The following is a 14,636-nucleotide window of genomic DNA, read 5'->3' as shown; positions in this document are numbered from 1 at the left end:
AGCAAGTGCCTCATGGCCCTTACCAGCCTCATCAATGGTTGTGCACTTTTGGTACATAGATGTGCGCAGAGTCGGTGTCCTGACGTTCAGCAGCCTGATTTTATCCACCCTAGAATCAAAAACTCTCAAAACAGGGTCTTTGTCATCTTCATCGTGGCACATAATCTTATTGTCAATAAAGGATGCAAACATTTGGGTCTCCAGGAATCTTGAGAGGAAAGGCAAGTAAGGTTCAGGCTGGTCAGACAAGAAAGAAGCCTAAGAGACAAGAAAAGGTAAGAGTCTTTAGGAATCTGGAAATAGAAAGACATCCACCAGAAGCACCAATTTTTCTGATCAAGGGTGTATGAGAGTGCTTTGGTGCCACTTAAAAGCCTGGTTTTATTACACACATCAATTCTATCCCCAAAACAGGCCGTCTGTATGAAATTTTCAGCATCAGGACAATCACCTACTGTACAGCACAATAATTGGTACACTTGGATTTTAGCATTTCCTTCATCTTCTAAAAATTTCATCAAGACCCCAGCAGCCATCACTACTGCAGGTGTGCAAATTTGGTACTTCTGTCTGGGCTTACAGCTTGTGAAATTGATGGGAATCTTTTCATACAACTTGGTGGCAATCAGATGAGTGTTTTAGCAGACATCATCTTCACCCACATGAACTCTCCTGCCAACAAGTATCTCCAGCAAAGAAGACAGTGCAAAAATGTCTTATGTTTAAAGGGTCTTTTGTTTATCTACAAAAGAGTTGGGAATACATTTGGTACACATGTACACAAGCATTATTTGGGGTCATGACTTAATTCATTAACATATCTGGCAATTCCACTGGTTCAAAATCAAACAGTTTCCACTAGTAACATTTAACCTCAATATGGAGGTTAGTCCTAAAATTAGGCTAAGCTATTTTTCTAAAGCAAGCTGCATTTTTCTACAGTATCCTTAAAAGAGTATCTTTAGCTCCCCAAGTCTGTAATTGTTTTTCCACATATCTGAGAGATTACATTTTTGGGAACATTGAAATTTAAGAAAGAAATCACCATTTTGACAGTACAGCTTTCCATTTGATGGCCCAAGACCCAAACCCTTAGGTTTAAATACTCTTTTACCTCTTACATTGATGTACCTTTTGATTACAACTTACTTTATCAAAGTTTTGCATCTGTTCTCTGTTTGTAAACCAGGATTCCTTGTCCTGACTGGGCTGAATGACAAACACTTCATAATCTGCAAACATTTGTGTGAAGCGGTTGGCAAAAACTTCCCGAATCTGAATGTTCAGCTGGTAAATCTTGAATTCTTCTTCATCACACTGAATTTTAAGATCCTTTTTGCTACTGGTCTCCTCTCGCACCTCCAGCTGAAAAAGTAAGGGAAAATACAAATAATTTGTATTGATGCTTTGTCAGGCATTCCAGGCATACAAGATTTTCATCTGCCATTCAGTTGCTACTCTTCAAGTCAACATTGCAATAAAGAAAAGAACATAGTGTTTCAACCACTGCAATAAAATAGCAAAATCAAAAACACCTAGACAGAAACCTTTGCCTAGAAAATTCCTCATAGTAAACCAAAACTTACTTCAGTACTGGTTGCACTGGCTATGTTTTAAATTTAATAAGGGTAAATAACAACCGTATATATGCCCAGGTATGACACAGACTTAATTTACTTTCTCTTACCCTTCAATTACCTGCATAGACATTTTAGAGGTTCCTACTACCACTAAAAATTTGTATATTAGGCAAGTCTATATCTGGTGTCAAACAACTCCAGGTTTAGAACTGTTGAACACATACCAGCTTTCAAATGAAGACAGAAATACACAGTAACAAGAAGTTGTGCATGTCTAGTAGCCAATTCCCTGAACCCTGAGCCCTTAGCAGTGGAGAATCACAATTCTCCACTACACACCTCAGAGTAATCTTTAAGGAAAAAAAAATGCATTTTCAGTTAAGATGGGGTCTATAATTCATGAAAAAAACCAATAAAATCGAGATATTAAATTCATAGCAGGGAAAAAAAATCACCAACAGTGACATTCTTCATTCCACAAAAGCTCAAAAAACTCTCAGTGGTCCTTCAGGTAGTATATTTTATGCACAAAGTGCCACAATTTATTTTTCGTTTCACAATACTAATCACTCAAAAAAATCCAATCAGGATCAACATGAGCTGTACATGTCCACTTGCTGGGAATCAAACACTCATGAACTCTACAACACTAACCAGAAAAAACATTAAAGTAATCTTATGGCAAATATATTACATATAAGCAAAATTATACATATTCTATACAGAATGAAAAAGATATCTACAGAAACCAAGATTGGATGCAAACTTCAGGACTATCTAGATGTCAATTTTAGCCACTTAATTCATTAAAGAAGTGGTGCCAATTTAGAATAAATCTTAAAACCAAGAATAAACAAGGCAAAGTGCTATTTTTAAACACATTTTCTTGGTAAAGAAACACTTGGCAGATAGCAAAGGTTTTCTCTCTCTCCCCTAAGCTTGTCCTTGTCTCTACAGGTGCTCACAAGATTTGAGAACATGTTGACAGAAAATTCCTTCTAATGAAGCATCTTTGGACCATGACTTCAGACCATTTGCCACTGCAGGACCAGAGAGAGTGCAGCTCATTCCATATCTTACCTTTTCTAGACTCACACCTGTTCTTTTGACAAGTGCTTGGAGTCTTGCAATAGTCTCATTTTCCTTTAGCAGCTCATAGGAATTCAGAGGTGATCCTGCTATGTTCCCATTTCTTTTATCAGAAACCAGGTCACATGCTCTGAGGCTCTTCATCTTGGAGGCACTTTCACTGCAGTGCAGGTTTCCCTCAGGTGGAATTCCAAAAGCCATCAGTATCTCTGAAATTTCCTGAATGAACTCAAGTTTATTTGGAAACTGGGGTAGGTCTTCTGGCAGCTCGATGAAATGGTTGTCTACATCCACAAAGCACAGGTTAGCCTGGGATTTAATTCAGAACAGGACACCATTACAACATCACTAAGCACATCATTAATCTCTGGGATTTGTGCTTATTTAAAGATTCAAATACATTTGCATTTGTTTGGTTATTTTGTGGAACAGAGTTGCCCCAAACATAATTGCACTGGTGCTGGCTTTGAAGAATGTAACACAAGACTAGACTTACATTTCCAGGTCTTTACCAGAGATAACTGAGAAAGAAGACTAATTTTATAGACACTTACTATGGACAAAATAGATTATAACATAAATCAGGTACAGATGTGCGATTTTTTTCATACATGTACAGCTAAATTTTAACTACAGATATATGAAATTCTATTTTATACATGTTTATATGCAAGCAGGTGACTGCCTGTTGTTCAGATTATCAGTGCATTTCTCTAAAAGATTTAGCAAATTTCAATCTAAAAGATGTGCTGATACTGCAGAAGTGGAATGAAGTTTTCTTTTTTTTTGTAAGCAACAAAAGGCAATTGCCTGACAACTAAGGCAGTTCTTTCAATGAGCAAGAAGTTTGTTTCCAAGGGGAAAAATGAAATGAACTAGTTTCCATCCTGTTTTTCTGTTCCAATCTCCAACTCATTTACCAACAAAAAAGACCAAGGTGGGGGAAAAAAAAAAAAGAAAAGAAAAAAACCACCTATGTGGCTTCCACAGCAAGATCAAAAGAAGCTCTGCATCTTTCAAGGTTCACCTCACTCTTTATTTGGCAAGGAGGAAGGTTCCCCTTTTGGCTTCTGCATTACAAAATCAAATGGTTTCAAGACATTACATAACTACACACATCACAGCAAGAACCCCAGTCATGTGTGAAATCTGCCTGGAAAGTTAAGAACAGAGAAGTAGCTTTGTTCTTCTGTAGAAGCATTTCAGTTTCTCTTCACTGCAGAACTAACATGGGCTGTCACTGTTCTGTTTAACCTTCACTATACAAAATCTTTTCAATCAGATTATGGGGTAATAACCTAACTGCACTGCATTATTCTAAGAGCCACACCTGAACTCAGGCCTCACTACAGCTTGGAAACAAAAAAGTATTTCTCAGGTCTATGAGAACTGACAGATCTCCAGTTTCTATGATTAAGTGCAGGAGGATGGAAGAAGCATCACAATTTAATTGAAATGAACCTCACATGGAGTGAATGGTGACTGATCCCAGAAATCAGAGCCACAAGGAGTTCTGGTAGGAATCTGCTGTGGGACTGACCATAGGTAGACCAGAATAAGCTGTGCCTGTCAAGACCTGTTCCTTTAAGTAAATTGTTATGAAAATATACATTTACTACTTGTGACAGATTTCTGCAGAACAGAGGGTGTAACTCTCCATAAAACACAACTTACTGAGCTTCAACATTTAAACTGAAAAAAAGAATTCTTAAAGCAGAATTCCACTGGCCATATTGCCCTAGCTTGCAGAGAACTAGTCCAATCTATGCCCTGCTACAATATTGCCCATAGTTACAGAGGTAAACATAATTCCAGCTCTCTATTTCCTAATGCTCTAATATCTTAATATGGAGATTGATTTCTTATGCTCAAAGGAATGCATACAGAACAGTTTAATATCTCTTGTATAGATCCTTTACTGGAAATTAAATCACAAATTGAATTAGGTGTTGCAAAAGAATCCAAGGTCAATAAAGAGAACTAACACATTGATTCTCAAACAGTCTCTAGTGCACCTTAGAAAAAGTTTTTCTTTTCATGCAAGGACAGGTGTGATAGCTGAAATTTCCCTAACATCAGCACTGCTCCAAGGCAGCATATGAATCAAGCACCTGAATTCAGGAGCTTCAAGGCTCTCACTACACCCATGGTTCTGTGAGGATCAGAAGTCAAGTCAGCTGGTGCTTGTCAGAAACACTGTAAGCACTTCAAGACAGGAAAGAAATAAAGCTTTGAAACCAGGCACAAAGCCTATCAATCAGTGCTGAGGGAAAAACAAAAAGCATTGAATTTGCCTCAAGCAGTCTGCAAAATGGCAAGACAGACTCAATAAGAAACTCTTCAAACAGTTTAATTGCATTGCTTTCTTTTACAGCTTTCTTTAATTGATGTCATTCAACTTCCCTTCCTTTTTGGGTCTGATTCTGCAGAAAACATCACTCTTGGTCAATAAGCTTGGTTGTACCCACAAAGCACTTGGCCAAAAAGAAATCAAACATTAACCTTATCAATTTAGAAATTCTAATCTTCACACTGAAATTAAACTCCTTGCCAATGGAAGAAAAAGCCAAATTCAATGCTTGTTAAACTGCTTATAAATATCTGGGCTAATTCTTCCAATATGTGATTTTCCCTTCTGCAGAATTTCTCTCTAAGAGCAATATATACAATTTAAACACTCTGAGCTCCTAATAATGATTGCTTATCATGCAACTTGTAATCACATTTTTCCAGAAACTGACCCATATGGAAGCATTTTTTAAAAAGTCAGTGTGCAGGAATACTTTAAGGAAGAGTGTAAAGAATATTTTCAGGGACACTCTGTAGTTATCCAGTGCCTGGTTAATAACACATAAGACATAGGACTACCCAGTATACCATATGCAAAGATTCCACAGGTGCCTTCAGCCTCTCTGAACTCAGGGAAGCTGAGGTCATCCTCAAGAACTCCATACACATTTCTGGAAAGGCCATGCTCCTCAGGGAACAGAAATGGCAAAAACACCTCAATGCACAAGCTCTTCAAGGGGTACCCAACCAGTATTTCTCTGTAAAAATGTAATCTGAAGTAAATCAGAGACAGACACCACAGCAGTAAATCTCACTATGCTGCTCCATTATAGATCCAACAGAATAGAGGAGTCCCCTCCTTAAAAACTAAGGCAAGTGCCTTAAAAACTAAGGCACTTATTATTTATGAAATCATGGTCATCCAAAGCATTTCACATGCTAGGAGCTGGGCAAGTACACAAAGCAGAAAAAGAAAGGAGTTCTTTGGCCACAAGGGTTTAGTTATTTTGTCTCTGGAGGCAGCACAGTTGAGTGGGCTGTGAATAGCGGACAGCTCTCTATGTGGATACACTGTTCATTATTTTATGCACAAAAACCTAAAATTATATAAAAGACAAGATACTTGGCAACATGTGTAAGTAGAGATAAAATTAAAAGAGCATCTTTAAGTTAGTTACTTGATATTTCAGGTCTCTAGAACAGTCATATTCTTGTATTTTTTGGTCACATATCAGTTTTCTGATCAAAAGAAAACTCCACAACAGTTACACACCACTTCACCTCCATAGCAGACTGTCACAAGAGAGGACACATTACATCATCTACAATAAAAAGAGACACTACACTAAGAACAAAGATGTCACATCCTAATTTAAAAACTTGTCCTTCCCATAAACTTTTATCATTCCAAGTAACAGGGTGTCCAGGTGAAAGTCTTACAAACCTTAGAAATGTGAACCTAAGCAAATCACTGTGTCTGTGGTGCCAGTGCCTGGTTCCCTGAAGCCAATAGCACAACTCTCCAAGGGCTTAGTGGGGCCTGGGGCACACCCATCCATTCCAAAACCACAAGACAATTGCAATTCTTTAGTTTAGCCTCAAGTACAGTAAGGGCCAAAGCCCCACACAGATCCAGCCTGCATCAAGCTCACATCCTTCCTTTCAGCTCTGTTCAAAAGCACAGAAGGAAATTATTTAGGTTCTGCCTAAGTCCCATTTATCTGCAGCCTGTCTCACCTTCGTGCATTTGGCCCCAAGCTTGCAAATAACCACTCATTTCACACAACACACAGAGAACAGGGATGTGCAGCTTGATACACACAGGGCTGACTTGGGGCAGTGTCTACACTGCTCCTGCATCCTGAAAGATGCTCCTGGGCCACTCCTGGAAGCAAATGGGACCTTCTGCTCTTATTCCCAGCACTGCTGTCCTTCATGCCAACCCAGAGTTTGTGGCTGAGAACAGCTTACAGCACAAAGCCACTGCAGTCCCCAGAAACTCCCCAGGTGGCTGTTCACACTGAGGTACAAGAAAATATAAAACTGAGGTTTGCCAATAGATTTGCAGTATTATCAAGGATCAAGCCACCAGCAGATAGCCTGAGAATGTATCCAAAGCAGTGATTATCTTTAAATAATTATCTTGGTCTAAATGTGTTAGCATCAGAAGGAAAAAAGGCTTTTCAGAAGATCTTTCTTATCTTCTGAAAAAACGTACAAAAATAAAAGCCCACAGAACTTCTTCAGGTTTAGAACTGAATCACATCCTTTTAATGGCTGGAATAAAAACACTGAGAATACATATGATCTGTCTTATACTAGCAGAGAAAATGCATTTTAGGCTTTAAAGTCTTTCAACTTTCCTAACAGGAAAAGCTATTGCCCAAGACCCTTAGGATCACTTCATTTAAAAACAGACTTTTTAATGAGGTACTCCTTGATTTCACCAGTGCTGGAAACTCAGCATTGCTTATTTCCAGTGAAAATAATTTCAATTTCTACCATTTTCCTCAATTAGAGTGGGGAGATATACATGCAAATCTTGCTGCATGAAATGGTCTGGATTAACTTGCTTGTTAAAAATGCATTTCTATAGCACTGCAGAAGTTTCTTTAGAAGCAAATGCAAAGACACATCAAAAAACCCAGTCTTACTTTAGTACTTGCTAGGTTTGTGATCTGCAAGTGAGCTGCTAAAACCACTTTTACTGATCAGTTGTACTGATAAACAAAGCACATTTTTGCCAGCAACACCATGAACAGCTACATGTTCTTCCTTTCCCCTTTGACATCTGCAGCACCTTATTCTGGCACAGTTTCTCCCATGCCCTGCCCTTCTCTTCTGGGCTCCTCACAAGGCCCTGATGCAGCTGCCAAGGAAACCACAAAGATGCTCATGCACACACAGAGCTCTCAGAAAAGCAGCAGCACTCTGAGAACCAGCACTCTGCTGCTGACATGCACATGAAACTCAACTCCACACCAAACCTCAGCATCTCCTGGTTTTACTGGGCTACAGAGAGTAAGGTCTGCAGGTCACTGGTGGTCTTCAATGAATTCTCCATCAGGGAATGTGCCCAACGGAGAACCTAAAACTGAATTTTGAACTAATACAACTTTTTTGTTGAAGATTTTAATCATTATCTGCTGCAAGCATTAACTTCTAGGATACAGCTGGATTTCCACGCTCATATGATAAAGCATCCCCTGGAAACATCAGATGTGACCCAAATATGGGAAGCTGCCACCAAAACTTGCCTAATGGCATATGTGTACAAGACATACACCTAACCAAACCTAACTGAGCTGGGACAGATAGTATTCACACATTATTAGACTAAAACACTTTGAGCAAGACAAGTTAGTCCTTTCAAAATTTCATTATAAAACCACAATGAAGAAGTCTACAGTGACACTGAGGCATCCATGCTGTGCTAGACAGCAAGATTATTTTCTTCCACAATGCCCTTCAACTGAGAAGGGTAACTAGATTTTCTCTCCAAGCTCACCTCTCTGGCCCCTGCCTAAATCAGATATTGCTTTCTTTAACAGCAGCTGTCCCACACATCCACATAAATAGATTAGGAACAGAGATGCAGCTTAGGCAGTTTCAAGACAAAGGAAAAAAAATTTTTGCAGAACTCAGAATAAATTACAACACAGAACAGCTTTTTGCACACCCTTGGTGATAAGTGAAGAAATCTCTGCCATCAGGAGCCTAGAGGAGTTCCTCATATAACCCTGATGAGTTCATCCTCAAGAACTGCATACACACTTCTGAAAAGGCCATGCTCCTCAGGAAACAGAGGTGCATTCTAAACTTCAGAGATAAGCAATGTTAAATACTAATAGCCTCTCTGATACTGATGATAAATTTGTCTTTACTGAAGTACAAATAATGAAATCCATACACCTTCTTCTACTGTTCTCCAACAACACATTGTTCACGCTCCTTGGCAGTTTTTGTTTGCTGTTCTATGGGGGTTTGTTTGGGCTTCTTTTATGGTTAGCTGGGGGTTTTTTTAAGCATTCCCTACAATTAAAACCTCAATAATAGTGAGCTCCTGCTCTTCTTCTTCCCAGTCTACTTAATCCCTTGAATAAACAAATCTATCGGTACAGGATAACTTTTTATTAATTACTAAGAGAATGGAGTCTCCAGTCCATTTCTATGCCACAGCTACATCTCCAGCCTGCAGTGGAAATTATTTCCGCAGCTCACAAGAAACCTTACCCAGCAGTGACTACCAAGGGGATTTCTCAGACCAGGTCAAACTCATCGTGTGCAAAGTTTTAAGAGCTCACTCTTCAAATAAGAGAAAACCTGAAACTTCAAAAGGACAAGGAAGTCTTGCAGCAAATTCCACCACATGGGCATGTTGCTGCTGCTTTCTGCCTTGTCTGTCCTCCCCTCCCATACAATTCTCATCTCTGTAAGATACTATCAAAAGTCTACTCCTCCACTTCCACATAAAAGGTTACCAGTAAAAAAAAAAATGTAAAATGAGGTGTCAGATTACTTTTTAATAGTACCTGGATTTCATTTCAAACATCTAAAAATAGATCAACTGCCTTATTTAAATCCCAAAAATAACCTGATAAATATCTTCAAAAAACTATTTACCTTTTAAATAATTGAAATATCTATTTGAAATTAAAATATGTTTATTTGGTTGGAAGCATTACAGTGATTTTAAAATGAGGAAGTTCTTTACAAAAGAGGGACAATCTTTTAGAAGCTTGTGGTAACAGTGAAAACATCCCTGGTGCATTATTAACATTCATTTCCACACATGCATTTTATTTCATCAGCTATTCTCTCTAAAAAGTGTACTAACCATATTAATTAGGGCTGTCAGTACAGCCAAAATTCTGAAAGAATAGTAAACCAAAGCAACAGACTGTTGTTTTCATGGCAAGAACATGCAATACTCTGTTATTAATTATGCCAGTGGAAAATTTAGAAAAAAGAGAGCAAGACAATAAAGAAATCAAGAGATTAAACACTTTAGTTTTAATAGAAAAAAAATACAGTTTGAAAAAAAAAGTTTTACTTCGAACTTGCCAGGAAAAACAAATGAAAACTACCAGCATATGGATTTGAGAAAAAGAGCAATGTTGGCATGGAGACCAGACTGGAGGTTCACAAAAATATCTTGTCTTTAATTTCACACAGCTTTTTGAAAAAGGAAGGTTTTTTTGTGTCAAGCTGTGCTGCAGCACTGCCTGATAAAGAAAACAAAAACCACCACCACAAAACCCTGTGCCTGCCACGCTTCTGCTTTCCCAGAAATGCAAATGGTAATAGAAGAAAACCCCCAGTCAGAGAAAAAGGCAGAGAATCCTACCAGGGTCTGTAAGCATGGTGTTTCCCATGATTTACACAGTTCCTCCCCTGAAAAGTTACTCCCACAAGTAAGCAGGGGCCAGGTATTTCCTCTGTTGCCTTGGGTAGTGCCTTGATCCTCACAACCAGCCCTTAAACTCTTTTGGGATATCCCTACAAGGAGTGCTTGTGAAGTGAGCAGGGGGATAAATAAATAAGGACAACCTCTAAGCAGTATAAGGTAGTTTCAGCCCCATGGATGGGTTGCAGAACCTTTACAGACCATTTCCTTCTCCTCTACACAGGAGCTGCTGCTCCCAGGGCTCCTCAGCCCTCCCTCAACAAGCAGAAGTTTGCTCAAGTACACACTGACTGAAGCAGGCATTCTAGAAGAAAATCTGAAATGGTTTTGTGCAGACACCTGGCAGGCTGGGTCCATGCAAGCCAACCCCAAGAGAGAGACCCAGGGCAGGGAAACCCAGGCTAAGCCCACAGAGCCAGGAACCAGCACAGTGCTGATGCCAGTCAGCTCTGCTCACTCACCACAACCTTTTGGCCACAGCTGGGGAATTCACACTGCACTTCTTGCACTTCCTAGCATTACCAGGCTAATTTTTCCAGCACAAAAATGTTCTCTCTGTAACCCTAATACATCAGTTCCCGTAAAATTACAGTTAAATTCTATCAGAGCATACAATTTCAAAAGCAGATTTTTTTTTATTTATTTCACCAGATTTTCATCAGCATCTCCAAGAAACAAAGACCTCTCCCAAATCAGAGCCAGCAAGAACTTGACAGTGGCTGTTAGAGTTAGCACTTGTGTTTTGGTCATTTCTCACTTCCCTCATAGTCATGGACAGTATCTAATCAATCAAGACAAGCTCCTCTCACCTCTTGAGGAAGTTCCAGTTTAGACCTATCATCCAGTCCATTAGAGTGCAAGCCCATGAGGTAAGGGACAGGAGCATCCAGAAAATGAAGGAGGGATGCTGGAAGGATAGGAACATACACATGCTGCCACTGAAATGGAAACATTAGTGCTGTGATGGTCTCTGCCACTGTCATCAGCCTCTGATAATCTGAAAAAGATCAAGAAAATTATTTTTTTTTTTCCACAAATACTTTTAAGTAAATGAATTGAAGTTAAACAAATGAGAAGTTGCTTGAAAACAGAAACCACAAAACCCAGTACTAGCTGAGTGGCATCATAATGAAAACCCAGACCTGCACACCCAGCATATTTTGCTGAAACAACAAAGAGAGCTCAACCCAAAGTAGGTCATTCTACAAGTCATATGGAAATGAGCAAACTGAGCCTTAATGCATGCTAAGTCACTTTCTGCTACCTATACCAGGGTCACCAGGAGCACCAGTTCTGGAGACAGAAGCAATATTGTAATCAGCTAAGAAACACTTCAGAAATAATTTCTCTGTGCTCAGGGCTTTCTATGGAAGCCTTGGATGAAACCCAAGGCATCTGGTATCTCTCAGATAAACATTTTTTAAAAGAGTGTTTAAATGTCTATAAAGCATGCTGTATAGCAGCCAACCCAACAGTGTGACTGAAATAACTATGCAGCAAATGAAAAGGATCAGCTTTGATCAGCCTTTGCAATGTACAATCAAAGCCTCAGTTCAATGTAAAAACAACTCGTGTCCTCCTAGAACTCAGGGGCAGTGTTAAATGTACCTGTGCAACACATTAAGAGATGTTTTTATTTAGCACTGGTGCCTAGAGCAGTTCACACTGCTGGGCAAACACTGCACCCTCCTCATCTGTAACTACAGAGTCATCCCTAAGGGTTTCTGAAACCCCAGAAAGGGGGAGGCAGCACCAGATGTGTGTTCCAATACAGCTGCTGAAATATCCCAACAGCTTTCCAGCTGCCAAGCTGGAAAGGGTATCAAACACTCACACAACTAGGGCAATTCCTGCCTTCTGTCAGGCTATAAATACAGCACTAACTGGAGACATAGGGTGTCTTTTCATGGTACTGCAACAACATCCAATTTCAGCAAGGAAAAGGGAGGGAACACAAGGAAGAGAAAAAGTCAGTAACCTTCATATGTCTGTACAAAGATGTGGGGTGTGCATGTCTTCTTTCTCCTGTCACAGAACTACAGACACTGTGAAACTGAAAAAGGCATTTCAATGCTCAGGACAGGCTCAGGGGCTGAGGCTTCTGAAGCTGCTGCACACTGTCACAGAGGGCAGATGCAAACTGCAAGAATAACATTTCTTCTAAACACTCCAGAGAAAAATTTATTAACTGTGCACTTCCCAAGTTGATGGCTTCAATTCTGTATTTTAGCCAGCCTCCAGTCAAGACTTCTGACAGCAGAAAAAAAAAAAGGCCAAGAAATTCAGTTCCTAGCATTCATGATTAATTTTGTTTGGGGACAAAGTAGCAGAGTTTGGGGTCTGCAAAGAGCCCCATAACCCAAGAGGAACTCAGCACAGGTTTTGCTAACATCACTTGTAATTCTGCAGCTTAGGCTTTTGATTTTTAATATTCATATCAAGCTGTGCTGGTGGAAAAGGTGATTGCATGGACATACCTGTCACTGCCTCACAGCACACCCACTATGAAGGACCCTTCAACCAAAACAAATGAGAACAGCTTAAACAGGTTAAAGTTTCTGCCAAAAGCTTATTTGGACTGAAAGACCAGTGAACATCATCAGCAACACTCCCCTATTCTGCCTGGACACCAGCTTCTGCCTACACATCTATGTATGGGTTTGCAGCTTTAATCACAGCCTGACTGCAAAGAAGTGATGAATTAATGATAAGCTTTGGGAAGAAGAAGAAGATTCTATTCCATACCCTATTTTCTCCAGTTTTAAAGGGAACTTTAGATGTAGCCATAGATACACAAACATTCCAGCTGGTTTGTATTCAGCTTGTTTATCTGGAAGAACAAGTCTTAAAATAGAAGCAGTGTTTTCCTACAACACAAAACCCCCTGTCTGATCCTGCTGGATAATTTAAATACAACTTCTCCCTCTGTCATTAAGCTAACTTTAGTATCAGCCTTCCAAATTAATGACAAAGTACAATCAATAGTTCAGAATTTCTATCCACTGGGCAGCCACCTCCTGCCACAGAGCAATCTGCAAAAGCAGCTCTCTGATCCTGGATATCCACATGGCTTAAGCCATTCCCAAATATTTGGCCTGCCCAGTTGCAGCCTGCAAGTAACAGTGACTGCATTTTGCTATTGGCAAAAGGCAAGGACAAAGGCAAGAAGCATGAAAATATAAACCAAAATAACTCCTACGTTTTTTTAAGTTATACCTACCCTGAGAGGGTATGGAGGGGTTTTTGGGTTTAAAGAACCAAACAGCACAGCTCTCATACCAAAGAATTACAGAGGATTTACAAATAACAACAACAAAAAGACTAGAAGAGTGAAGAAGTGTTTCAGAAGTGCTGTTGTTCTTGTCCTTGAAATCTGAATGTGCTTACTCTGGTGTCAATGACATGATCTTTTGGCCTTGTATTGTACACAAGCACTGGTAGGGAAATAATCACATATGACTAGGGCACTGTTAAGATGGGAAAATGCTTAACTGATCACTGTGCAAGGAAAAGAAAATTCACTACTTTTTTTAACATGGCCACTTAAGAACACAGAAAAAGCATGATTTGTTATTCTAACCAATTGCTATAAATAAAATACATTATCTCTTAAGGAGGTTATGAGAAGTTACACAGTAGTATTTATTTGTAGAAGATTTAAAAAAAAAAAAAAAGAAATTGAGAGGTCCTGTGCCTGGAAAAAGAGGAACAGGATGAGAAGAAGCTGGCAGCTCTAAGAACCATAATTCCACCTCCCCATTTTCACATTCTACCAGAGAGAAGTCTGTCAAGTGCCTACAGAAATCCTCTGACTCAGCCAAATTTAAAACAATTATACAATCACATTTTGGAACGTTCTTTCCTTTTAATCTTCCTACTTCATGGATCACAATGAAATATTGTTGTGTTTACCAAATGACTCACAAGTCACCTAAAAAACCCTGTAACTGCAGCAAGAACCAGCTCTGGTTGGCAGAAGCAGTGGGGTGAATTTTCTCCTGTTCCCTGTCTGACAGTGGGATTCAAGCAGCAAGGCTCCTAAATCAGGGATAATGAGAAAGTGCCCTATGCAAGAGCTCAGAGCTAGGCAGCACAGGAGTAATGCTGCAAAGACATGAAACTAAGACTTTAAATACCCAGAATGAACATAATTTTAAACAAGTCAAACAAAGATGGGGAAGAGTGATTCAAAAGCAAAGCAGAGAAAACCCCTTATTTGTACTGTAAAATGGCAGCAGACAGCTGCCACCCAAAAAATAAAACTGTCCTAG

At 39.4% G+C, this 14,636-nt stretch overlaps 1 protein-coding gene across 2 annotated transcripts in view; it reads right to left on the bottom strand.

Moving 5' to 3' along the window:
- The window catches only part of DENND5A (DENN domain containing 5A), a 63,399-nt gene that overhangs the window by 25,264 nt on the left and 23,499 nt on the right, over window positions 1-14,636 (bottom strand). For both annotated transcript variants that reach the window (XM_056492876.1, XM_056492877.1), the window contains exons 5-8: window positions 11,175-11,362; window positions 2,661-2,978; window positions 1,150-1,365; window positions 24-258 (exon numbers count right to left, since the gene is read on the bottom strand). In XM_056492876.1, the coding sequence (XP_056348851.1) occupies window positions 24-258; window positions 1,150-1,365; window positions 2,661-2,978; window positions 11,175-11,362 (957 nt within the window). The remainder of the gene's footprint in view (window positions 1-23; window positions 259-1,149; window positions 1,366-2,660; window positions 2,979-11,174; window positions 11,363-14,636) is intronic.

Source organism: Oenanthe melanoleuca, chromosome 5, assembly GCF_029582105.1.
Source record: "Oenanthe melanoleuca isolate GR-GAL-2019-014 chromosome 5, OMel1.0, whole genome shotgun sequence".
Classification (NCBI taxonomy): domain Eukaryota; kingdom Metazoa; phylum Chordata; class Aves; order Passeriformes; family Muscicapidae; genus Oenanthe; species Oenanthe melanoleuca.
This window is presented reverse-complemented; position numbering and strand designations above follow the sequence as displayed.